Source organism: Ranitomeya imitator, chromosome 1, assembly GCF_032444005.1.
Source record: "Ranitomeya imitator isolate aRanImi1 chromosome 1, aRanImi1.pri, whole genome shotgun sequence".
NCBI classification, from domain to species: Eukaryota; Metazoa; Chordata; class Amphibia; order Anura; family Dendrobatidae; genus Ranitomeya; species Ranitomeya imitator.
The window spans coordinates 803,547,847-803,573,800 of NC_091282.1; the positions used below are offsets into that span (position 1 = coordinate 803,547,847).

The following is a 25,954-nucleotide window of genomic DNA, read 5'->3' on the forward strand; positions in this document are numbered from 1 at the left end:
TTGGACTTATAGTCCTTTTGAAATTGTTATTGGATTTGTTTGTTGTTGTCTCCCCCATGTTTGACCCTCACCCACTGTCTCCACACAGCAACAGATACTATGTCCTCAAGTTAACCAAATGCAAAGATAGAGTGAACTTAGTATTGACCACAACACTTAGCCTCACAAATATAAGCAATAATATCATGCATAACTATGTGTAAAGTTCTGTCTCACAATGTCCGGGGATTCAATTCACCATCAAAGCGCAGAAAGGCCTTCCTTGACTACCAAAAACATAAGCCTGACATAATCTGTCTACAGGAGACCCACTTTACCACCTCTTCATATCCTAAATATTTTAACTCTCACTACTCACAACACTTCCTTTCATCTTGGGACCGTAAGAGAAGAGGAGTAGCCATCTTTATTAAAAATAATTTCCCATTCCACCACTCCAGCACATATCTGGACCCCGAGGGTAGATTCATCATACTACTTGGTTCTTTGCAGGGCTTAGACATCTGCATCGTCAATAGTTATTCCCCCGCAACTGCCCAGACCCGCACCTTCCAACTAATCCTAACTAAGTTGATTCCACTTAAATACCACCACCTTGTGTGGTGTGGAGACTTTAACTTCACTATGAATCCATCAATTGATAGTAGCTCACTGAAAAGGACAGACATAACAAAAACTGACAGGAAGAAAATACTCCAGCTGATGAAAGAGAGTCACATTGCGGACGTGTGGAGAGAGATGAACGGAGGCATTAGAGGGTACACATATTACTCCCCAGCACAAAAATCCTACTCGAGAATAGACCTTCACTTAACCTCTGCATCAACACTCCCATCAGTCCTCTATTCCCGACATATCCCATCTCCATGGTCAGACCATGATGTAGTCTTATCACTATTCAAATTTAACACTGTCTCTTCTAGACTATTCAAATGGAGAATAAACGAATCCTTACTCACAGACCCCTCCACCTTAATCGATGTTAAAAAAGATCTAAACGTATACTTCGAAGCTAACTCGACAGGTGATATATCACCTGGGTCAGTATGGATGGCACATAAAAAATTCATAACTGGAACACTGATTAAAATAGCCTCCACCAAAAAGAGGCAAAGATCGGAGCAGCAGTTGCAACTAGAAAGCAAACTGCTTAGGTTAGAGCAGGCAAATCAATCAACTACATCTCTCTATTTAACCAAACAGATCCATGATACTAAACTAAAATTAAATGCACTCCTCACAAACAAAACCGAAAAAGCACTAACATGGACCAAATCATCCTTCTACAAACACGCCAACAAACCTAGTTCTATGCTAGCCCGTAAACTTAGACATAAAGAGCTATTAAACAATGTCTCATCCATTAGAGACCCAACAGGTCAAACTACAGCTAACCCGGAGGCTATCTACAGCACATTCCACAAATATTACCAATCACTCTACACCTCCCCCCAGCCTCCCCACCCCCCCCCCGCAGCGCCTTCAGACCTTTTTGGAAAGACTGAATCTCCCTAGGATGCCTGCCTCCGCAATCGATCACCTCCAAACGCCCATTACTACCGAAGAGATAATGTCAACAATTAAGAATCTTAAAAAAAGCAAAGCCCCTGGTCCTGATGGCCTCACGGCACTTTACTATAAAAAATTTGGAGACATACTTACTCCCTACATCCAACAATTTTGCAATTCTCTCCTCAACGGACACCAAATGCCACCCGAATTTTACACTGCACATGTGACAATAATCCCTAAACCTAAAAAAGACCATCTCTACCCTAAAAATTATAGGCCCATTTCCTTATTGAATGTAGACCTTAAAATATACACATCTATTTTGACGGCCAGACTCAATACAGTCCTACCCCTATTGGTCCATCGAGATCAAGTGGGGTTCATACCTAAGAGACAGGGTCCTGATAATATTAGAAAGAACCTGAATCTCATACACTCAGCAAACCACTTTAAACGGCCATTGTTGATGCTGGCTCTTGACATAGAAAAAGCCTTCGATTCGGTATCATGGACCTATCTATTTGAAACCCTAGCAAAATTTGGAGTCCCGGCAGGAATTATAACTAGCATCAAACTATTATATGATAGCCCCATAGCCTACTTAAAGCTACCCACTAATCAACCTGTCCCCATCAAAATTCAAAGAGGCACAAGACAAGGCTGCCCATTGTCACCAGCTTTGTTCGCCCTGGCTATGGAGCCTCTGGCAGAGGCCATTCGAACCAACCCTAACATCCATGGACCCCAGGACCTAGGAGGCCAATATAAGACAAGTCTCTTTGCAGACGATCTACTTCTAGCCATTACCAATCCAGTCACCTCACTCCCGAATCTATTCACCGTTCTACACGAATTCGAACTCATATCAGGCCTTAAAATCAATGTCGACAAGTCCGAGGCACTATTCATCAATACTCCAAAAGAGGCCCAAACCAACCTAGTTTCTCAATTTAAATTTTCTAAAAAAGATCATTATCTGACCTATCTGGGAGTTAACGTGACCTCTCATAGGTCAACACTGTTTAAATGGAATTACCTGCCACTGATAAAGAACCTGCAATCGGACCTCACTAGATGGTCCTCTATGCAATTGTCCTGGCTTGGTAGATTGCACGCTATTAAGATGATTACCCTCCCAAAATTTCTCTACCTCTTTCGATCTCTGCCTATCCCACTGCCATCCAGGACACTGCATGAAATCAATACCATGATCTCGAGGTTCCTGTGGCAGGGCAAAAGGCCTCGAATACGGCTTAGAACCCTATTCATACATAGAAGAATGGGAGGTTTGTCTTTTCCCAATTTTATTTTATACTATAAGTCTGCCCAACTAGCCCAATTAATTAGTGTTTGTACTAGCAGGGACAATCGGCCCAGATGGATTGATCTAGAGTCATCCTTCATGGCCCCCTACTCTCTACCAGGCCTAATATGGTCTATGCAGAAACTCCCAAAGGGAATCCATATAACAGCCCCATTCTCTTTTCACTCCCTCATCATGTGGCGGAAGGAGAGATTTAAATATGATCTACAATCTAAATCATCTCTTCTAACCAACTTCTTTCATAACCCTGATTTTATTCCAGGATTAGATCCCCGTCCCTTCTCCTGGTGGATCCTTAATGGCATAACTACCCTGAGACATCTTTGCACACCCTTCCTTACACTCCTCTCCCAACAGGACTTCATCCAAAAACTTAAACCACCAGCAGAGGAAACGTTGCGCATCTACCAGGTTTTCCACTTTGCCAAACAGATCCTACAACACAAAACACCCCCACGTCCTACAAGCTACGAACAGAGAGGCCTGAATGACCCCTTGAGTGGAGGAACTATTTCCCTCATCTACGCAACCCTAAATAGCACCCAAGGTGACGAAAAACTTAAATTTATGAAACAGTGGGAGGCGGATCTAAATATATCATTGTCCCTGGAGGACTGGAGGAGGAACTGTACTACACTTTCTAAGGGTAGCTACCAGTCCTCGATGGTTGAGACGTCCATTAAACTCTTGCATAGGACATACCAGGTCCCGAGTAAATTGCACACCATCTATCCAAATGTATCAGACCGCTGTTTCAGAGGATGTGGACTTCAGGGCAATCTAAAACATATTTGGTGGGAGTGCCCGATGGTATCTGCGCTTTGGCGGAGGGTACAATCCCTAATGGTAAAAATGTGTGGTAGGACAGTCCCTTTGGACCCGGCTGTGTTTCTTCTAGGTGCTAGGTTACCCGGCTTACCTAAAAAACTCCACAACCTAGTCAGCCAACTTTGTATGGCGACAAAGTTACACATTGCAGCGAAGTGGAGAACTACTTCTTTATCACTGCCACTTGTGATGGACAAGATGAACACTATTTTGTTATACGAAAGAATCCAAGCTACAAGGAATGACTCATGGGACACTTTCTATCAGACTTGGCAACCCTGGATGGAACTAGACAATAATGTAAACCTGGGACAGACCCTAATATTGTCCTTGTGATTGCTGGGTAAATTGAATGCGACCACTCTTATATCTTGTTTGAGATACTCTGTTGTCCCCCTCCCCTATGTACTTCCCCCCCCCCTGTCTACGTATTGTAGTTCATGAAAGTTTAATTTTATCGGTGTTTGAGTTTTGTTTCTTTCCCACGATCTAAACACTATACCACCTTCTTGTACGGGAAATCTGTTGTTAATGTATTATTTTACTGCTTGCTCGGAAAATAAAACTTATTGAAACTAAAACAGCCACATAGTATGTAACACAGCCTCCCCCATAGTATATAACACAGCCCGCATAGTATATAGCACAGCCCGCATAGTATATAGTACTGCGTTATTACAGGGTCTGCCTATATGGGGGTGCTGCCTTATTACAGTGTCCGCCTATGGGGGCTGCTTTATGCTGTAGAGACTGCCTATGGGGAGTGCATCATACTATATTGTGGACTATTTGGCGCATTATGCTACTGTATATGGAGGCTATCTAGGGGGCCATCATACAGTATGGAGATTACAGTGTGGGGGTCATTATACATTGTTGGAGCTATCAAACAGTTTGGGGGCTACTAAGGGGTCAGTATACTGTGTGGGTGGTAATATACAGTGAGGGGGCATTATACTGTGTATAAGAGAGCATCATGCTGTGTATAGGACATTATTAAATGTAAAGTGGGCACTTATTGTTAGAGGGGAACTCAGGTTACTGTGGCTATCAAAGGAGAACACAGGGCAATATTACTTTCTAGGGGGCAAAATATGGGCACTGTTTTCTAGGGCACTTGCACCCGGCATTACTATATTATAGAGGGTTGCTTTAGAATTTAGAGGGCACAGAGAACCACACAGCAGGGGCAGTAATAGGGACACATACGGCAGCAGCGGCTCAGTATTGGGATATCAGGGGCAGTAATAGGGACACATACGGCAACAGCGGCTCAGTATTGGAGTATCAGGTGCAGTAATAGGGACACATACGGCAGGAGCGGCTCAGTATTGGGGTATCAGGTGCAGTAATAGGGGCACATACGGCAGCAGCAGCTCAGTATTGGGGTATCAGGTGCAGTAATAGGGACACATGTGGCAGCAGCGGCTCAGTATTGGGGTATCAGGTGTAGTAATAGGGACACATACGGCAGCAGCGACTCAGTATTTGGGTATCAGGTGAAGTAATAGGGTCACATATGGCAGAGGCTCAGTATTGGGGTATCAGGGGCAGTAACAGGGACACATACGGCAGCAGCGGCTCAGTATTGGGGTATCAGGGGCAGTAATAGAGACACACGGCAGCAGCGGCTCAGTATTGGGGTATCAGGGGCAGTAATAGGGACACATGGCAGCAGCCATAGGTGCAGTAATAGGGACACATACGGCAGCAGCGGCTCAGTATTGGGGTATCAGGGGCAGTAATAGGGTCACATACAGTAGCAGCAGCTCAGTATTTGGGGTATCAGCAGGATGAGGAGTTTGTGCAGGTTGGTAATAGATGGTGATGGGGCTGGAATATGAGAAGTGAAACGTGTCTTTGTTGTATTCTCTGCAGGTGATTCGTTGCTGGAAGAAGTTGTCATGTTGGTCTGGGCCAGATGGAAAAGACAGGAAAAATGAACAATTCCATCATAAAGAACGTCAGCGGTAAGTCATTATCTGTAACTGTGCTGTGATCTCTTATATGTTTTGTAGGGCTGGTATTCACCACTGACCATATGGCGGTAATATCCATATTTGTCTTTATATAGAGATTATTTTCAGTAACAGCGCGGTCATCTGCTGAGGTTCTCCTCCACTGTTAGAGCGCATCACCGAGTTGTAATCAAGGCTACCTGGTTAGGGGCCCACTCAGAAGCTTCGCCCCCCTGAGCCAAAACCCTAGCTACTCCTCTGATTACCTATTATCTATCTATTATCTATTTATTTTTTGTTATCTGTCTATTATCTGTCTATTATCTATTATCTATCTATTATCTATCAATCTACTATGTATCTACTATCTATCCATCTATTATCTATCTATTATCTTTCTATTATCTGTCTATAATCTATCTATCTATTATCTATCTATCTATCCACTGTCTATCCATTTTTCTAGCTATTATATATTGTCTATCATCTGTCTATCTATTATCTAACTATTATCTATCTATTATATATCTATTATCTGTCCATTATCTATTATCTATCGATCATCTCTATCTATTATCTATCATCTATTATCTATCTACTATTTATCTATCGATCAATCTTTCTATTATCTATCCATCTGTTATCTATCTCTCTATCAGCTATCTCTTTTGTATTTATTATCTATTATCTGTCTATCTATTATCTCTCTATCATCTACAGGTGCTTCTCACAAAGTTACAATATCATCAAAAAGTTACGGTAATTTATTTCAGTTCTTCAATTCAAAAAGTGAAACTCATGTATTATATAGAGTCATTACAAGCAGAGTGATCTATTTCAAGTGTTTATTTCTGTTAATGTTGATAATTATGGCTTATAGCCAATGAAAACCCAAAAGTCATTATCTCAGTAAATTAGAATAATTAACAAAAAACATTTAAAAAGATCAATTAGTCTGTTTCAGTAGGTTCCACAATCATGGGGAAGGCTGCTGACTTGACAGATGTCCAGAAGGCAGTCATTGACACACTCCACAAGGAGCAGAAGCCACAAAAGGTCATTGCTAAAGAAGATGGCCGTTCACAGAGTGCTGCATCCAAGCATATTAATGAAAAGTTGAGTGGAAGGAAAAAGTGTGGTAGCAAAAGGTGCACAAGCAACCGGGATAACCGCAGCCTTGAAAGGATTGTTAAGAAAAGGCCATTCAAAAATTTGGAGGAGATTCACAAGAAGTGGACTGATGCTGGAGTCATTGCTTCAAGAGCCACCACACACAGACGTATCCAGGATCTGGGCAACAAGTGTCGCATTCCTTGTGTCAAGCCACTCATGACCAATAGACAATGCCAGAAGTATCTTACCTGTGCCAAGGAGAAAAAGAACTGGACTGTTCTCAGTGGTCCAAGGTGTTGTTTTAAGTTGAAAGCAAATTTTGCATTTCATTTGGAAATCAAAGTCCCAGAGTCTGGAGGAAGAGTGGAGAAGCCACAATCCATGCTGCTTGAGGTCTAGTGTAAAGTTTCCACAATCAGTGATGGTTGCTGGAGCCATGTCATCTGCTGGTGTAGGTCCACTGCATTTTATCAAAACCAAAGTCAGTGCAGAAGCCTACTAGGATATTTTCGAGCACTTTGTGCTTCTTTCTTCCGGCAAGCTTTTTGGAGATGTAAATTTCATTCTCCAGCAGGACTTGGCACCTGTCCACACTGCCAAAAGTACCAGTACCTGGTTTAAAAATAACAGTATCACTGTGCTTGATTGGCCAGAAAACTCGCCTGACCTTAACCCCATAGAGAATCTATGGGGTATTGTCAAAAGGAAGATGAGAGACACCAGACCCAACAATCTATCTATTATCTATCTATTAATCTACCGTACATACTTGAATATAAGCCGGCCCAAATATAAACCGAGGAACATAATTTTATCACAAAAAACTGGGAAAATGTATTGATTTGAGTATTAGCCTGGTATGTATGGCCCCCTAATCCCTATCCTGGCATGCATGGCCCCCTCATCCCTATCCTGGTATGCATGACCTCCTCATACCTATCCTGGTATGTATGGCCCCCATCAGTAAAACATTATAAAATATTAAAACCTCCTACTTACCTTCCCTGTGCTCCCTCACAGCATCCTGTTCTAAAGCCAGCAGCTGATTTACGCTTGTAAGCAGCGCATGGCAGAGACGTCATGCGTTGCTTACACAAGCAGAGGACAGCTCCCAGAAAACTCACTGCTCTCAACGCCGGGACTATGCGTGTGGAGAGCAGTGAATATTAATTTCTCTTTAGCAGTTGGCTCAGGGGTTTACCACGGTAGCAGGCTCCTGCATCCTGTGACCCGCTGCTCTGCCGCTCCTTCTCCGACTTGTGGGACCCTGACTCGAGTATAAGCCAAGGGGGGGCTTTTTTAGCATAAAAAATGTGCTGAAAAAATTGGCTTATACTCGAGTATATACGGTATCTATCTATGAGGGGTGTTAATTAAAGATTTCCCCTGACCCACTTCTATTTATTACAGGACACTGAAACTGCACATGTGTAATGATATCAGTCTCTATAGGTTATGTGCCAATTTTCAGCTCAGAACTAATAACGATCTTGATGTTACAGGTGCTGAAGTGGTGTGAGGTTTGATAATGGACCCAGTGAAATACAGAGCAGTCATCCAGTTCCTTTACTTAAAAGGCCGCACACCAAAGAAGACATTCGATGAGATGAAAGAGGTTTATGGTGATAATTCCCTATCGCATGATATAGTCAGGAGCTGGCAGCATCAATTCAAATGTGGTCGGACTTCGGTCCAAACAGCTCCAATTCCAGGGTGATCCCACTCTGCTATGGATAAACACACCATCCAGCAAGTGGATCTCACAATTTTGGAAAAATAACCTTTCGCCACCTAGTCCGAAATGTCAAGATTAGTGTGGGGTCTGTGGAAAAAATCATCCAAGACCATCTTCACATGCCTAAGGTATCCGCTCGCTGGATTCCTGGCTCCTCACACCTTTCCAGAAGCAGGAACAAGTTGAATGCTATCAGGCTCTATTGATGAGGTGCCATGGAAAGCAGGAGGAGACAACAGAATGATCACACAAGATGAAAGCTGGGTCTATCACTATGAACCTGAGACTAAAGTCCAGTCGATGCAATGGAAGCATGCTAACCCTCGGCAAGCAAGGTCATGCTCACAGTATTTTGGGACCAACATGGAGTAGTATTGATGGATTTCCTAGCAAAGGGTACCATGATCACTGGGGCAAACTATGCCTCACTGCTGCGGAAATTGGGGGAGGCCATCAAAACCAAGAGACATGGCATGCTCACTAAAGGTGTCCGCCTTCTGTAAGACAATGCACCAGTTCACAACTCACAGATCGCCGGAGTGGAAGCATACTCCTGTGGCTTTGAAATTCTACTGCATCCCACTTATCACCCGACCTCACACCATCAGACTACCACCGCTGTCCAACAATGATGTTATTTTTAAAGGGCAAGCATTTTCCAGATGATGAGACTCTGATCTCTGAAGTCACAAAGTGGCTTTTGGAGCAACCTGTTGACTTCTACAAGCGAGGTGTTTACAGATAGAGATGGGAGAAATGTGTGTCCCTAGGTGGCACCTATGTAGAGAAGGACTAATAACTATGCCAAGGTTCATTGCTCTTAGCCAACAGGAAGTGGGTCAGGGAAAATCTTTAATGAATGCCCCTCGTATTATCTATCTATCACTCATATCTATCACCTATCCACCTAATTCTCATCTGCCCTGCCCTCTGTCTTATCTCTGTCCTTATCTTATAACAATCTTACCTATCTAATTTCTTTTCAAATATCAGTATTTCTATCTATCTCATATTTGTCTTTTATCTAATCTCTCTTCTGTTTTTAATTTAATTTATCTAAATAGAGCTGTCTTGTCTGCGATATCTGCACTGGGGCAAGAATTCAGTTTGGCACCCGCAACACACCCCAAGCGGTTTGAGTAGTCGTCATCATGTGACCAGTCATTCATATGTGATTTTCACACTTAGGCCATGTTCACACATTCAGTATTTTACATCAGTATCTGTAAGTCAAAACCAGGAGTGGAACAATCAGAGGGAAAGTATAATGGAAACATATGCACCACTTCTGCATTTATCACCCACTCCTGGTTTTGGCTTACAAATACTGAGGTAAAATACTGAACATGTGCACACCCTTTGGAATAAATAACTGCAATCAGTCACTTCCTATAACCATCCACAAGCTTCTTGCACCACTCTCTTCTTTTACAAACTGCTCCCGGAGTCTCACATCTGAAGACGTGCTCTCCCAACATCAATTTGAAGATCTTTCCACAGGTGATCAATGGGATTTAGATCCGGATGCATTGCTGACCACTTCAGAAAGCTCCAGCCCTTTGTTTCCATCCATTTCTGGGGGCTTCTTATGTTTGGGGTCATTGTTCTGCTGGAAGATCCATGACCTAAGACACAAACCCAGCTTTCTGACACTTGACACTACATTGCCACCAAAAATGCTTTGGTGATCTTCAGATTTCATGATGCCTTGGACACAGTCATGGCAACCAGTGCCAGAGGCAGCAAATCAACCCCTAAACATCTCTGAACCTCCACCATATCTGACTGTAGGTACTGTGTTCTTTTACTTGTAGGCCTGATTCCTTTTTCAGTAAACAGTAGAATGATGTGCTTGACCAAAAAGCTCTATCGTGGTCTCATCTGTCCACAAAACCGTGTATAACAAACCATGTGTAATTGCGGTATTTTTCTGGGAGAAACACTTCATCTACTGGACCAATTTGAAGGGAGTCAACACTTTCGGCCATGAGTATAGCTATAATCGATCTCATCTCTTTTTCTATGGAATATCAGTATATGGCGTCAACTAAATATAATTCGATTTTCATCCGTGTGACGTCCGTTTTCATACAGCTACATTACAAAATGTACATGATCAAATACAGTTTCCTGGGTTTATAATAGAAATCTATTCATTAAAATTGGATGCTGCACTGATGATCTGTGCGGAATCTGATTGCTTGTTCTTTTACGCATTCATAGATTTGAATGGATAAGTCTCATCTCATATATGCAAGAAAATAGTGTGTGCTGCGATTTCTTTTTTGCAGTCTATCTTTTCTGTTTGATCACTTTGTTATAGCGATAACATACAATGAAGACAAAAACAGTAAAGTAAGTAAATAATATGAATAAAAAAGAGCAACTAAGGAGTTAAAAAAAAAAAAGGTCTCAGAGCTCGAATTGCATTCTGGGAGCTGTGGGCTGCCTGAGACTGAGTCTGGGTAATGTAGTTGTGTGTACAGGAAATGGCTGCTGCTTGCTGGGCTCTGTGGCTGCTCCCTGCCTGCTGCTGCTGCTGCTGCTGCTCCTCTTCTCACATCTTCTTTCCTTTGTTCTTCTGGCCTCATAGCAGCGGATTGGATCCAGTGCTGGGACCCAGATAGAAGGTGAGAGGGGCACAGGGCATATGTAGGGGCTTCACTGCTTCTGGGGCACAGGATAGGTGTGTTCCCAGCTCTGGGCTCTTCCTGCCCTGGTTCTGTACATTGTGATCCCCCATATTACAGCCCCACCGCCAGATATAGGGGCACAGAGGGTATTGGGGGTCCAAAGTGTAATCTGCGTCCTGTGCCATCAGCGCCGGTGGCTCGTAATCATCTAACAACCTATTTATATCTGAATTATTTGTGTCTTTATAACTCTGACACTTTCCGCCATATTTAGAAATTGCCTACGTTTTCCTAATTATTTTTATTAGATTGTTATAACCGTTACAACCCTTATAAATTACCATTTGTAATGTTATTATTTGTGTTAGCACTGGTCGCAGGATTTTATTGTTTTCTGTTTTTATTTTGTATTTTCTGTAAGAAATAAACGAATTCTAAATGCGATTTGTGTACAAGAATAATATTTTGGGGGTTGCGATAGTAACATAGGTAACATATTATTTTAATTGGATTTATTTAATCTATTTATTATTTTTATATTTATTTAGAATCACGTATATATATTTAATAAATATAAAAATGCATAAATATATTTCTGTATCTCTATAAATATATATACAGTGTATATATATATATATATATATACTGTGTATATATATATATATATATATATATATATATATATATATATATATATATATATATATAATTTTTTTTTTTTTTTTTTAATTTTGTTACATTTTTTTTCAAACCATCCTCTACTGTATTTTGTACCAAACTATCCCCGGACACGGAGATAAATGACCATTACCTCATTGAGGGACTTTCCAAACTGATTGTAAAGATACATTGACCTAAGGGATTATCAAATAGTCCCAAGATAGAAAAAGAAGACTGACAGCACTCACTTATTGGGGCGCCCGGTCCACATCCAGGGAACCTTCCTGGATCATCCACATAGTCCAAAAAGAAACAAAAGACCAGCGCTCCATCCGGGTGTAGTATTCCAAAATGCAAACTTTATTGGGCCATGTAGCAGCAACGTTTCGACCCGGAGGTCTTTGTCAAGTCCCAAGATGTGAGATTATCTGCAAATATGGAGTCATAGTGCAGCTTTTGTTTTATTTTTTTTTTGTAAATGTTTTTGTTCTCCCGCTCACCCAGTGAGGGTATGTTCACACGTTCAGGATTTCCATCCTTTTTTTTTCCTGACTGTTTTTTAAAAAACTGCAGCTCTTGGCAGAAAACGCAGGTCCTTTTTTTGGTCCTTTTTTGGTCCGTTTTTGATGCGTTTTTTGATGCGTTTTTTTGATGCAGTTTTCTAGCCAGAGTCTGTGTGTTTTCTAGGAATTTTTTTAGGGTTAAAATGGCTGAAAATACCCTAACCCTACCCCTACCCCTAACCCTACCCCTAACCCCAACCCTACCCCTAACCCTACCCCTAACCCTACCCCTAACCCTAACCCTACCCCTAACCCTACCCCTAACCCTACCCCTAACCCTACCCCTAACCCTACCCCTACCCCTATTCTAACCTTAGTGAAAAAAAAAAAATTCTTTATTTTTTTTATTGTCCCTACCTATGGGGGTGACAAAGTGGGGGGGGTGTCATTTACTATTTTTTTATTTTGATCACTGAGATAGGTTATATCTCAGTGATCAAAATGCACTTTGGAACGAATCTGCCGGCCGGCAGATTCGGCGGGCGCACTGCGCATGCGCCCGCCATTTTGCAAGATGGCGGCGCCCAGGGAGAAGACGGCCGGACGGACACCGGGACGCCGGGTGAGTATAAGGGGGGGAGATTAGGGCACGGGGGGGGCATCAGAGCACGGGGGGGGGGCATCGGAGCACGGGGGGGCGGGATCGGAACACGGGGGGGGCAGCCACACTCCGCCCACGCACTTCCGCCCGCTCCCCGCACTTCCTGCTGCAGCGGTTCTGCACATCAAACCGCAGTAAAACCCGCAGATATATTTTTGATCTGCGGGTTTTACTGCGGTTTGGACCTCACAATGGAGGTCTATGGGTGCAGAACCGCTGCGGCTCCGGAAAAAGAATTGACATGCTCCTTCTTTTTTCCGGGAGCTATTCAGCGCGTCTTTTTTTTTACAATTTCCGGACCATGTGCACAGTGTGTCCTGTTTTCCATAGGGTACAGTGTACTGTACCCTGCATGGAAAACAGCTGCGGAACCGCAGCGGCAAAACCGCCGCGGTTCCGCGGTAAAAAACGCACTGTGTGAACATGGCCTGAATCTGTAATTGAGCAGCTCCTGGGGTATTTTGTGGATGTACATTTATTATTTTTGCATTTTTTTTTTGTTAATGGGTCATCTGACAATTATATAATAGAGCAATTTAGGTTAGAATTTGCCTTTACGATGAGTTTGACAGTGACTGCACGCTGTGTAAGTAACAGCGCCGACCACTAAATGTTCTCTAGAGCAGGGGTCCCCAACTCCAGTCCTCAAGGCCCACCAACATGTCATGTTTTCAGGATTTCCTTAGTCTTGCCCAGGTAATAATTGCATCACCTGTGCAATGCAAAGGAAATCCTGAAAACATGACCTGTTGGTGGGCCTTGAGGACTGGAGTTGGGGACCCCTGCTCTAGAGGAACCACAGGTGCCAGACTTTCTGTCACTTACAGCAATGGCAGCGGAAGTCGCTGATGAATAATTTACGGTGAACTCCTAATTGTAGACACTGTACGGGCGCGGAGGTTGCACTGCGGGGGTTTTCCGGTACGTAACTGTCCATTTACAAGATAGATCCGTTCTATGTCTTTGTGCATGGAGTCTCGGCCGGAGTTATGTTCCCATAGTATCAGAACATAATCCTTAAAGGGGTCCTACCCAGTCATAATAAATACGTAATATAACGTTGGGGCCTCCCGACAAGATAGGCGCTGCCAGATAGCGGCTGTGCAGGGAAGTATAACAGCTCATGTACAGTTAGGGCCAGAAATATTTGGACAGTGACACAAGTTTTGTTATTTTAGCTGTTTACAAAAACATGTTCAGAAATACATTTATATATGTAATATGGGCTGAAAGTGCACACTCCCAGCTGCAATATGATAGTTTCCACATCCAAATCGGAGAAAGGGTTTAGGAATCATAGCTCTGTAATGCATAGCGTCCTCTTTTTCAAGGGACCAAAAGTAATTGGACAATGGACTCTAAGGGCTGCAATTAACTCTGAAGGCGTCTCCCTCGTTAACCTGTAATCAATGAAGTAGTTAAAAGGTCAGGGGTGGATTCCAGGTGTGTGGTTTTGCATTTGGAAGCTGTTGCTGTGAGCAGACAACATGCGGTCAAAGGAACTCTCAATTGAGGTGAAGCAGAACATCCTGAGGCTGAAAAAAAAGAAAAAATCCATCAGAGAGATAGCAGACATGCTTGGAGTAGCAAAATCAACAGTTGGGTACATTCTGAGAAAAAAGGAATTGACTGGTGAGCTTGGGAACTCAAAAAGGCCTGGGCGTCCACGGATGACAACAGTGGTGGATGATCGCCGCATACTTAATTTGGTGAAGAAGAACCCGTTCACAACATCAACTGAAGTCCAGAACACTCTCAGTGAAGTAGGTGTATCTGTCTCTAAGTCAACAGTAAAGAGAAGACTCCATGACAGTAAATACAAAGGGTTCACATCTAGATGCAAACCATTCATCAATACCAAAAATAGACAGGCCAGAGTTAAATTTGCAGAAAAACACCTCAAGAAGCCAGCTCAGTTCTGGAAAAGTATTCTATGGACAGATGAGACAAAGATCAACCTGTACCAGAATGATGGGAAGAAAAAAGTTTGGAGAAGAAAGGGAACGGCACATGATCCAAGGCACACCACATCCTCTGTAAAACATGGTGGAGGCAACGTGATGGCATGGGCATGCATGGCTTTCAATGGCACTGGGTCACTTGTGTTTATTGATGACATAAGAGCAGACAAGAGTAGCCGGATGAATTCTGAAGTGTACCGGGATATACTTTCAGCCCAGATTCAGCCAAATGCTGCAAAGTTGATTGGACGGCGCTTCATAGTACAGATGGACAATGACCCCAAGCATACAGCCAAAGCTACCCAGGAGTTCATGAGTGCCAAAAAGTGGAACATTCTGCAATGGCCAAGTTAATCTCCAGATCTAAACCCAATTGAGCATGCATTTCACTTGCTCAAATCCAGACTTAAGACGGAAAGACCCACAAACAAGCAAGACCTGAAGGCTGCGGCTGTAAAGGCCTGGCAAAGCATTAAGAAGGAGGAAACCCAGCGTTTGGTGATGTCCATGGGTTCCAGACTTAAGGCAGTGATTGCCTCCAAAGGATTTGCAACAAAATATTGAAAATAAAAATATTTTGTTTGGGTTATGTTTATTTGTCCAATTACTTTTGACCTCCTAAAATGTGGAGTGTTTGTAAAGAAATGTGTACAATTCCTACATTTTCTATCAGATATTTTTGTTCAACCCTTCAAATTAAACGTTACAATCTGCACTTGAATTCTGTTGTAGAGGTTTCATTTCAAATCCAATGTGGTGGCATGCAGAGCCCAACTCGCGAAAATTGTGTCACTGTCCAAATATTTCTGGCCCTAATTGTAGGTAGCCTGGACTAGCACCAATCTCATGAACTGTGGCCCCTGAGTGAATGGCACCATAGTGCCCGTGGGACCACTGTTGATGTGCGACCGTGATCTGGTAAGGTGTTATCCGAGCGTGCTGAAAAATACTTTGGTTAGGCAATCCTTGCATGTGTTGCGGCTGTCGAACAGACACGAAACATGCAGGCGCGGGGACTCAAACATATTTTACGAGCACACCGAAGTCATTCGGTTACTACCGGAGCAGGATAACACCTTATCACCCATCACTAGTGACAACCGCTACATTTACAGTGCATGTGCACTACCGCTAACATACTCCCATAGAAGTGAATGGAGCAGAGGTTGCTTGTGCACGACCCCTGTTCTCATGACCTCTGGTCATACATTCTGTGAATGGATTACAAAAGCATGGCTGATTTCTTCCAGAAACCTGTCCAAACATTCCTGAATCTGCTAGATATCATCTGTAGGGTGCAGCGCTTTCTTTCGGCCATACCGTGAGCTTCTTCTGGGCTCAGTATCAGCAGCCATTGACTATGTGCAGCTTTCTCCATGTTCACGCTGAGCATCCTACAATTGTCTCATTGCTTCACAGCCGGAGTCTGTTTCATGTCCCCTCGCTGCGTTTTATGGGTCATGATTTCCTGCATTAAATCATGTCCATGGCCGGGACTCTGAATCAGCTTTTCCAATTTTACAGCTGCTTTCTGTTAGGCCTTAGTCCTACCGACACCATCCCTTTGCCGAAATCAAGTGATATTTTAATAGGGGGAGATGGTCTGCTGCCAGACAGTATTGTGCCGCTTATCTCTATGGGGGTGCCGCTTACCTCTATAGGGGCGCCGCTTATCTCTATAGCAGTGGTGTTTATCTCTATAGGGGTGCTGCTTATCTCTGTAGGGGTGCCGCTTATCTCTGTAGGGGGTGCCACTTATCTCTATAGGGGTGCCGCTTATCTCTGTAGGGGTGCCGCTTATCTCTGTAGGGGTGCCGCTTATCTCTATAGGGGTGCCACTTATCTCTATAGGGGTGCCGCTTATCTCTATAGAGGTGCCGCTTATCTCTATAGGGGTGCCGCTTATCTCTATAGGGGTGCCGCTTATCTCTTTAGGGGTGCTGCTTATCTCTATAGGGGTGCCGCTTATCTCTATAGAGGTGCCACTTATCTCTATAGGGGTGCCGCTTATCTCTGTAGGGGTGACGCTTATCTCTGTAGGGGTGCCGCTCATCTCTATAGGGGTGCCGCTTATCTCTGTAGGGGTGCCGCTTATCTCTGTAGGGGTGCCGCTTATCTCTATAGGGGTGTCGCTTATCTCTATAGGGAGTGCCGCTTATCTCTCTGGGGGTGCTGCTTATCTCCTTAGGGGTGCCGCTCATCTCTATAGGGGGCTCTCATCTCTATAAGGGGCTCTTATCTCTATAGGGGTGCTGCTTATCTCTATAGGGGAGCCTCCTCCTCCCGATAGTGACTGTTCGCCAGTCTACACTAGATATTTGGCTTCATGCTTGTTTATGGGCATGCTGTGCATAATCGTATGCCAACAGTTTGTCTTTTTTGCATACAGTTAGGTTGTATGTGTCAGTATAATTTATTCTAGTTCTCAGTATTAAGAAAAAGTAGTCATCTACATACAGGGTATATATTAGAATAGTGCAGGTGCACTGTACCTGTGCACCAGAGAAAGCCTTGGTCCAAGCAGTGTACACAGCTATTCCTCCTAACCTCCCCCATATGCACAGCTTGGCCAAGACTGGATGTGTTATCAATAGGGAGAGAGGCAAAACACCTGACAGGGACTTGTCTTACTTGAAAGCCAAAAGATAGGACATATTGAAACTCAGTATGCCTTATCTTTCTTTATATCTGCTATGGGTAGAGTCAGGACACCCATATATAAATACCTGGTCGGCCGGAGGCATTGCCACCATGAGAGTATCAGCAAATGTACGGTAATCCAATACGATGGACAGGACAATCCCTTTAACCTGTGTCTACTATATTGTTAATACAGTCTCTTACATTGGTCGACCTGGCTCATGCATGTGCAATGTTCACTCCAATGGCCACATGGAAAGGTCATTTTTTGCATAAGGCCTTTTTTTTTCCTTACGATGTTTCTTAGTAGAGGGTGGGCCAGCAGAAGAACCCTCCACCTCCCACGGCCCTGCAACCAGGTGTACTGTACCTATAAATCAGCATCATGTAGAAATCCATAGATTTGCCGACTGTCATTCATCAGGCGGCGTCATTGACATTCCCTGCACATTCTCTCTTGCATGAAGTCAGCAGAAAAGCTGACTGTTCTGTGAGTGAATTGTGCCGGTGACTGGAGCTGGTGATGGCAGCTCTGCAGAACATTTTCTGAATGGGCTCTGGAGTCATTCACAAGCTGCTCTGCATTCAGAGAACCGTCCCAGGCGTCCCTCGCTGTGCAGCTGCGGAAACGGTTAGTGTTAGACTGTGGCAGCATTTATTGCTTGTGTACATTGCCCCCTTCTTTCCAAGGTCTTTTCCCCCTCGCCATTGTCTTGCTGTGTGCTTGTCTGGACTTATGAGGCAGAGATCACTGCTGATGGAGAACATCCGAGAGCGTTCTTGTCATTTCAATGTCTAGGTGATATGATTGCTGGTGAGCAGTAAAATGGGGGTCTCCAGTTCCTTTTTCGGTGGCACTGTGATTTTGCAGACTTGACCCTTCCCAATACCAAGAGTAAATTTTGTAGCGAATCAGCTCGTTTTGTGCAATGACATTTACTGCTGCAGATTTCTTTACGTTTTTTCTTTGCGTTAATTTAGGTTTTGCAATTGTATTAGTTTAATCCCCAATGGACCTTTCCTTGCAATGCTAGCATGCATCATGGCCGTGCACCAGTGCTCTAGGTGTCTTGCAATGTCTGACTCGACGGAGGACATTATAATTACAATTTTCTGCATATTTAAAGGGCGCCTGTCACTACCAAAACTTGATCATATTGGGGACTTAGCCCCGATTAAACTCATCCCTGTAATGTAGTTTTTACTTGCTTAGTTTTTTTTTTTTTAAATGCATTTTATGTCTTAGGTGCACCCTTGGCATGGCCAAGTACATTGTTATGCCCCTGTCATGCCATTCTATCTGTTTCTGGTTTTTGGCATGACAGCCCCACTCAGTCGGCATGCGTCATACTTCCCCTTGACGCCGACAGCACTCACTTGCCAAGACTAAGTGCTCCCTGGACTGAATCCCCTGGCCCTGCATTTGTGCACTGACACTGTGCAGAGGGTGCACAGTGTCAGTGCAGGTGCGCTCTCATCCCTCTCTCCTGTCTTTAGCTGCTGCTTGCTCACTGGACATGTAACAAAGGGTAAATGAGGAGAGGAGCCCGTGAGCGCTGTCAGTCCACATAAGCAGAGGAGTGCAGTATGGTGATTAAGAAGTTTGGAAGGGTGTATTGAGTCTTGGCCACACCACAGGAGCACCGAAGCTCTCTCATTTGCCTAAGAAATAAAAGACGTATTCTGAAAACCTAAGCAAGCAAAGACTCTACTACAGGGATGATATATTGGCTAAATCCCATGAATGTTTATATGAGTGACAGGCTCCCTTTAATACTGTATGGTTGACTAGGGCTGTGGAGTCAGTAAGCCAAACCTCTGAAATTTCCATGACACCGCCTCCACAAAATTTAGCGCCGACTCCACGAGTCCAACTCTGACTCCACAGCCCTGGTTGACACCACGATCACACCATGCTTACTTGGACAAAAGTTGTATTATAGTCTACTGTAAAGCACTGCTAGGATCGAAGTGGGTGAAATAGTGACCAATCCACAATGTTTAATAACCCTTGTAGGGGAAATTACTTGTAAATATCAACAGATTGCAGCTTTTCTAAGGCAAGAACAGAATGTTTTGTTATATACATGAGGTTATTGCTGGAGCCTGTGTGATGGGAAGTTTTGTGGAAACCCTGTAGAACCCGGTATATAATGTTTTGGCTTTTTTATTTCTCCATGGGATGACCCGTGAGTCATCTCCACGCGGCGCTGGAGGTTTAGGAGCTGTGGAATTATTTTGTGCTTCCCTTTTCAGCTTCCTCTGTGGTTGATATTACTAATATAATGTTAGTGAAGGTGCTTTCCTGGGCGGGAGCCCTCACTTCTCCGTTATTTGACTTTGATCAGAAGTAGTCATTATTTTTTATTAACAGATATCGTGTTTGATGGGATTTGTAGACAGTGGGCGCACGCTGTAGGTATGCTGTGAGTAGTTTAGGGGTCCAAGATGCAAGACTGCCCTGACTGGTGACCCAAAATCAGAGCCATAAAACATTGTAAAGGTGCAGCGTCCATTATGGAACCCTAACCTTGCCCCGACCACTGGAGGCCAGACTCTTATTGTGCCTCAACCTTGTCTGTCCTTCTACAAGGTCCCATTTATCAGTCTTGAGAAGGAGTCTGATTCACTTGCACATTGTTGTTAAAGAATTTCTGGTTTTAGGTTAATAAATGAAAAGTTTTACAACTTTTTATAATTTTTTTAAAAATGCTTTGCCATTTTTATAATTTCTGCTTTACGTGAATGAACTGGAATTCTTCTGCTTATGTTTTGAGGCTGAAAACCTAAAGCAAATCCTGTTCTCAGCTAAGAAATGGGTACAGTTGTATCAAGTAAAAGCATTGTGACTGCAGCCTGACGCATTGTATCAGCTTGCTGCTTTGCCCCCTGCTGATGCGGTCCTCTCACAGAGGTGGTCCTCTCAGAGGTGGTCCATGCCAGATACACCTGTATCCTGCTTTCAGCTCAGCCTTGCTGTGGACGTAGTTTGCTACTTCTGAGTGTAAGCAGAGATCTTGAATATTGTGAAGAAATCCGAGTGCAAATAAAATAAACTTCTTGTCTAAATCTGTTACTCTATTCAATATGCAGATCCTGCTGGGAATCCAGGAAAAGGCGTGAACATCGCCATCATCCAGAGGGTTAACCATGGCTGAAAACATCGAGGAGAAGCTGGGCGATCTTGACGTCAGACCGAAGAGCAGCCGTAGTCGCAGTGCAGACCGGAAAGATGGATATGTCTGGAGTGGGAAGAAGCTTTCCTGGTCGAATAAAAGCGGCCACTTGGCTGATGGGGGTGCTGGCTGCTCTATGGACAAGGCAGAGGGGTCTCCACAGAGCCAAGAGAGGACGCACAGCTGTTCCTCCATAGAACTTGATCTAGACCACTCTTGTGGACATAAGCTCTTGGGTCGGTCTTTGAAGCAGAAGCTACAAGATGCTGTCGGGCAATGCTTTCCCATAAAGACGTGCAGCAGCCGTCACCAATCCGTATTGTCTTCCAAAAGGAAAATTCATATAAGTGAGTTGATGCTGGACAAGTGCCCCTTCCCCCCTAAGTCGGACCTCGCCTACAGGTGGCATTTCATCAAAAGACACACAGCCCCCGTAAGTCAACCACACACCCAGTATGTGGTGAAAGACGCTCCTCAGGTGGAACCCCTAGCCATGGCCGATGGGCAGGAGGACATGTTATCGGAGGGACAGATCCTGTCTTGTGAGGTTAATATGGTAGAATCGGTCACCACCAAAGCCTTGCGGGGCAGTAAGGAGGACAGTGACATTGACTCAGACGATGAAGTCCTCACACTTTGTACAAGTTCTCGAAAGAGGAATAAGCCCAGGTGGGATCCGGACGATGAGATCTTTCAGGCTGCGACTCCCCCTAAGTATCACACCCAGATAGATTACGTCCATTGTCTGGTGCCCGATCTGTTCCAGATCAATAATAACCCGTGTTACTGGGGAGTTATGGACAGGTATGCAGCAGAGGCCTTATTAGAAGGAAAGCCGGAGGGGACATTTTTACTACGGGACTCGGCACAGGAAGACTACCTGTTTTCCGTCAGTTTTAGGCGTTATAGCCGCTCCCTCCACGCCAGGATTGAGCAGTGGAACCATAACTTCAGCTTTGACGCCCATGATCCGTGCGTGTTCCACGCACCCAACGTCACGGGTCTGTTGGAGCATTACAAAGACCCCAGCTCTTGTATGTTCTTCGAGCCGCTTCTCTCCAGCCCTTTGCACAGGACATTCCCCTTTTCCCTCCAGCACATATGCAGAACCGTCATCTGCGGCTCCACAAACTACGACGGCATTGACGCCCTCCCCATCCCTTCATCCATGAAACTGTACCTGAAGGAATATCATTACAAGTCTAAAGTGCGGGTCCGCCGTGTTGACATACCCGAGCGGCACCACAAGTGACAACTTGACTTATTTATACCTTTTTTTTATTGCTGTTTCACTCACTCATCAAAGTTTGTGACCCCCCTTCTCCCCGTGCATTGATGCTTCCTTAGCCGCAAAGCTTTAGTATTTTAGAAATGAGATTTTCTAATGTGTCCTTAGCTTCCAAATTATCTAATAAATGACAGATTATATTTATAGTGCAGCTGTATTTTTTTTCTGATACAAAGCCCCAAATCTCCAGTGTCGAGTTAAAAAGATATGATTTCACCACTAGAGGGAGCTAACTGCAGACATTTTATACATAAAATTTAATAATAAAGCAGTATACAGTGAGCTCCCTCTAGTGGTGACTGCTGAATGTCACAAATGTATCATTTAAGCTGGGTCTGTGCAGGGGATTTGGAGCTCTGTGTCAGGAAAAAATTACTTTCCAGCTGTTTTAAAGATATATTAGAACTATTGCTGTAAATCCCATCATGTAGGGATTTCTTTTAACCCATTAATCACTATGCTATCTAGTACTGCCCTCCAAAATGACTGCGTTATAAAGATGAATGTCAGTGGAACCTGCCGGACAGGTCGACTAAGTCATGTGTATGGATGGAAGGGAGGCCTCTGATGAAAAAAACAAAACAGGTCGGGTATGATGAATTTTAAGGGGAGATAAGCACCTGGCAGGGCTGTCTAGCTATGGCTAATCTCTACCCTTGAAGATACATGCACACTCTGCTGAACTGATCATACATGTGTATGGAGAATCAAAAGAGATCGCTACCAGCTCTGTCAATGTACATGGCCCCCTTTAGCCTGTTTAACCACTTATTGACATGCCGCATTAGTGATTTCCCACATAAGGAGTATCGATCCCATACTCCTCTGTAGTTTGCAAGCTCCATGCTAAGGACTGTGGGCGGAGGGGATCATTGATGCCTAGGGTCCTGCACCTACCAGTCTGGCACTAATACAGGGCATTAATGTAAAGCTGTACACATGTAGATATAGTCAACAAAGTGGTCTCTCATTTCAAAAGATGATCTCCTAAAGCAGAGTTCTAAAAGCTATGGCCCTCCAGCTGTTGTCAAACTACAACTCCCAGCATGCACTCACAGCCGGCGGTATGCTCACATTTCCTAAGATAGTGTCTGTTACAAGTCAGTTAGATCTAGGGTGGAGGATGGGATTATTTTATTTGCTAGTTTCTGTGGATTTATTTAATCCCTATCCCTAATTAGAAAAATATATCCGCTTCCCTTGAAAAACAGCGTCCCGGGTCGTCTCTTGTGTTGTAGCTTAGTCAAATTGAATTTTATGGAACTGCGCCGTAATACCAGACACAACCTATGGACAAGTGTGGCGCTGTTTTTGGAATAAAATAGTTTTTTTTAACCCTGTACAACCTGTAGGAAATGTCCTCATATATGATAGAGGGACCATTTTGTTCCTTTGGGCACCATGGCCTGGGTAAAATGCTCCACTTCCTATAGCTTCACCATGTACAGATACAATTATTGGCAATTTTTAATAACTTTTTGAATTTCATGGCTGCCAAAACATGAGCATAACACCGTACCCTAGGGACCACTACTGAGCCTGAAATGTAATGGTTCTCATGTAAAAGGTTTCCATACACATTCGATGGACGTCCGCCAAATCTGGCAATTGACCAATCATCTAATGCAGAGGTCCCCAACTCCAGTCCTCAAGGCCCACCAACAGGTCATGTTTTCAGGATTTCCTTTGCATTGCACAGGTGATGCAATTATTACCTGGGCAAGACTAAGGAAATCCTGAAAACATGACATGTTGGTGGGCCTTGAGGACTGGAGTTGGGGACCCCTGATCTAATGTATGTGACGTGTCCCACCTTACCTGACGGCAGATTTTTGAGAACTGAAGGAACAGGAATGTTGGATTTCAAAATGCCTGATCAATTTTTTTTTTCTCTGTGAGTTTAAGCTGTCACTAGAGGTGTCTCGCAGTGGCCTAGAATTGTCCCTACTGACAATACGTGCATGCTTAGGCAAAGTGTGCATGCATGTTGGAAGGAATAGCAGTGTTGTGTTCCAATCAGGAGTGCATGGGTCCCTTACGTCCTGTCTTCACCTGAGCCAAAGTCCCGAATTAAGCGCTCCCTAGTGCTGCTAGAAGGGATAGCTTTGCCTACGCAGCATGGGAAAAGTACCGGGGGACCAAAGCTGCCCGAATCTAGCAAGCTTCAGAGCAGAACTTGCAAGCTGTATAGCATAAACCGTAGCTCCATACATCAGAGGTGACCGGTAACCTTGGCAACGATCAGTAAACTATAGAATTAAGTCCATTCTAGAGAACAAGAGATAACTTGCAAAGTTGCTTGTTTTTACCTATTTAATAAGATAAAGCAACCCCTTCTATGCCGTAAGGCCAGCTACCTGTCTGTCCGCCATCCACACTGACTGCACCTTAATATATTTAGGACTATAAGTCCCAGCATAAATTATCGTGGCCGTGGAACCTTTTGTAGCTGGATCCAAGCAAACGTCTTTCACACTTTCTGCCCTATAGACTTCCCATAATCTCACATCAAACACTTTTCCTAAAGTTTACATTAACCTTTTTTCTGCCGACTTAAAGGGACGTTTACTCACAATAGAAATCTTGTGATATGTGATTGGGCTGAAGATAAGATGGGTGTGATCCCAGAGCAGGAATTGCCACTGTTGTGTTACCCGCTAATGTGTCTGGATACCTCAGTACTGTACAGGAGACCTCCTGTTGGGGTCAGTGCTGACGGTGGTCTTTCATCATGGAGCTCCATTGCTGCATTCACAGAGACTTGTGTACAAAATGTAGTTTTCTGAAAACCGATCAAAATAAATAACGTTTATGGTATGTGACGTGTCCGACTCGCAAATTATGCGTTGTGGCGTGTGTACAGGCTGTGTTCCTTAGCTGGACGCTGTAAAGGCTTTGCTCTTCCTGCAGGCACAGTATGGTCTCTACATTGTAAATGTAGTTCTGATATCTGCATTCTATAACATACAATCTCCACATTATGAAGGCATGTTGAAAAAACAGCGCCACTCCTGTGCACAGGATCTATCCGGTAGTGAAGTCCTCTTGCAGTGTCCAAATTTGTTGGTGCGTTTGAGATATATGCTAATGAGTTGTTCCGTGCACAGTGGGCATGGCCAAGAAGTTCAATGCACCTTCTCACCTACTTGATTTACATCTTTCTCTACCTTCTGTAAAGTTATAGCTGCCAATCAAGGAAAATGAGGGAGACAGATGAAAATCAAGTAGGTGGGAAGGTGTACTGAACTGCTCAGCCACGCCCAGGATGTTCTGAACACATCATTTGCATAAACGGTTTCTAATAGATTCAGACAATAAAGGTACCGTAAGTTGTTTTTTTTTTAAGGCTGTGTTCCCAAAATGGTACAGTGCTTGGTTTGAACAGTCATTTTATACAGACAAAATATCTATGTAAATTCTCATGAAGGAAGCATTGTCTACTATGGATAAGTGATCGCCAGATGAACCTGCTGATCTTTATAGAGAAAACCTAGGATTGGAGTATAGTACAGTACTAAATGAGTATTGTATTCCTCTTTGGGTTTTTTTTTTTGCATCCTGGAAGTTTCATTGGCGATAATGCTGCAAATTCTGCTGCTTAATTGTCTTTTTTTAATTACATCCCCAGTGGGAGGAAATGACCTTTTGTGAGGGTCCCGTATTCCATTATGAGCCATCGTTACTCATCGGCCTCGCTGAGTTTCAGAAGCTCCAACCCAACAATATGCAATGAGATGAATGACCTAGGAGACATGTTACAGGGCACATGACAAATATCTTTCCAGTGAGGTGTCTAGAAGTTTGTGTTTTTTCTAAAGGGATTTTGTCACTATGACGGACCGATGTGGCAGCCATATGTAATAACACAGAGGGGACCCTCCTCAATGATCTCTTTGCGGCTTAAAATGACACATAGATCAGTTATCTTGGGATTTTTGGCAGTCCTATTGGCTTATGGCTTG

At 43.7% G+C, this 25,954-nt stretch overlaps 1 protein-coding gene across 1 annotated transcript; it reads left to right on the forward strand.

The window, feature by feature from the left end:
- The first annotated feature begins 10,937 nt into the window (after nucleotides 1-10,937).
- On the forward strand, nucleotides 10,938-24,809 carry SOCS4 (suppressor of cytokine signaling 4). The gene is made up of 2 exons (XM_069738712.1): nucleotides 10,938-11,100; nucleotides 20,622-24,809. Exon 2 carries the CDS (start codon nucleotides 20,679-20,681, stop codon nucleotides 21,954-21,956), a length of 1,278 nt encoding a protein of 425 aa, XP_069594813.1. The 5' UTR covers nucleotides 10,938-11,100; nucleotides 20,622-20,678; the 3' UTR covers nucleotides 21,957-24,809.
- Nucleotides 24,810-25,954: the final 1,145 nt, after the last annotated feature.

Excerpts from the sequence above, each read along its gene's own strand:
- SOCS4 (XM_069738712.1), top strand. The coding sequence starts at position 20,679 with ATGGCTGAAAACATCGAGGAGAAGCTGGGCGATCTTGACGTCAGACCG.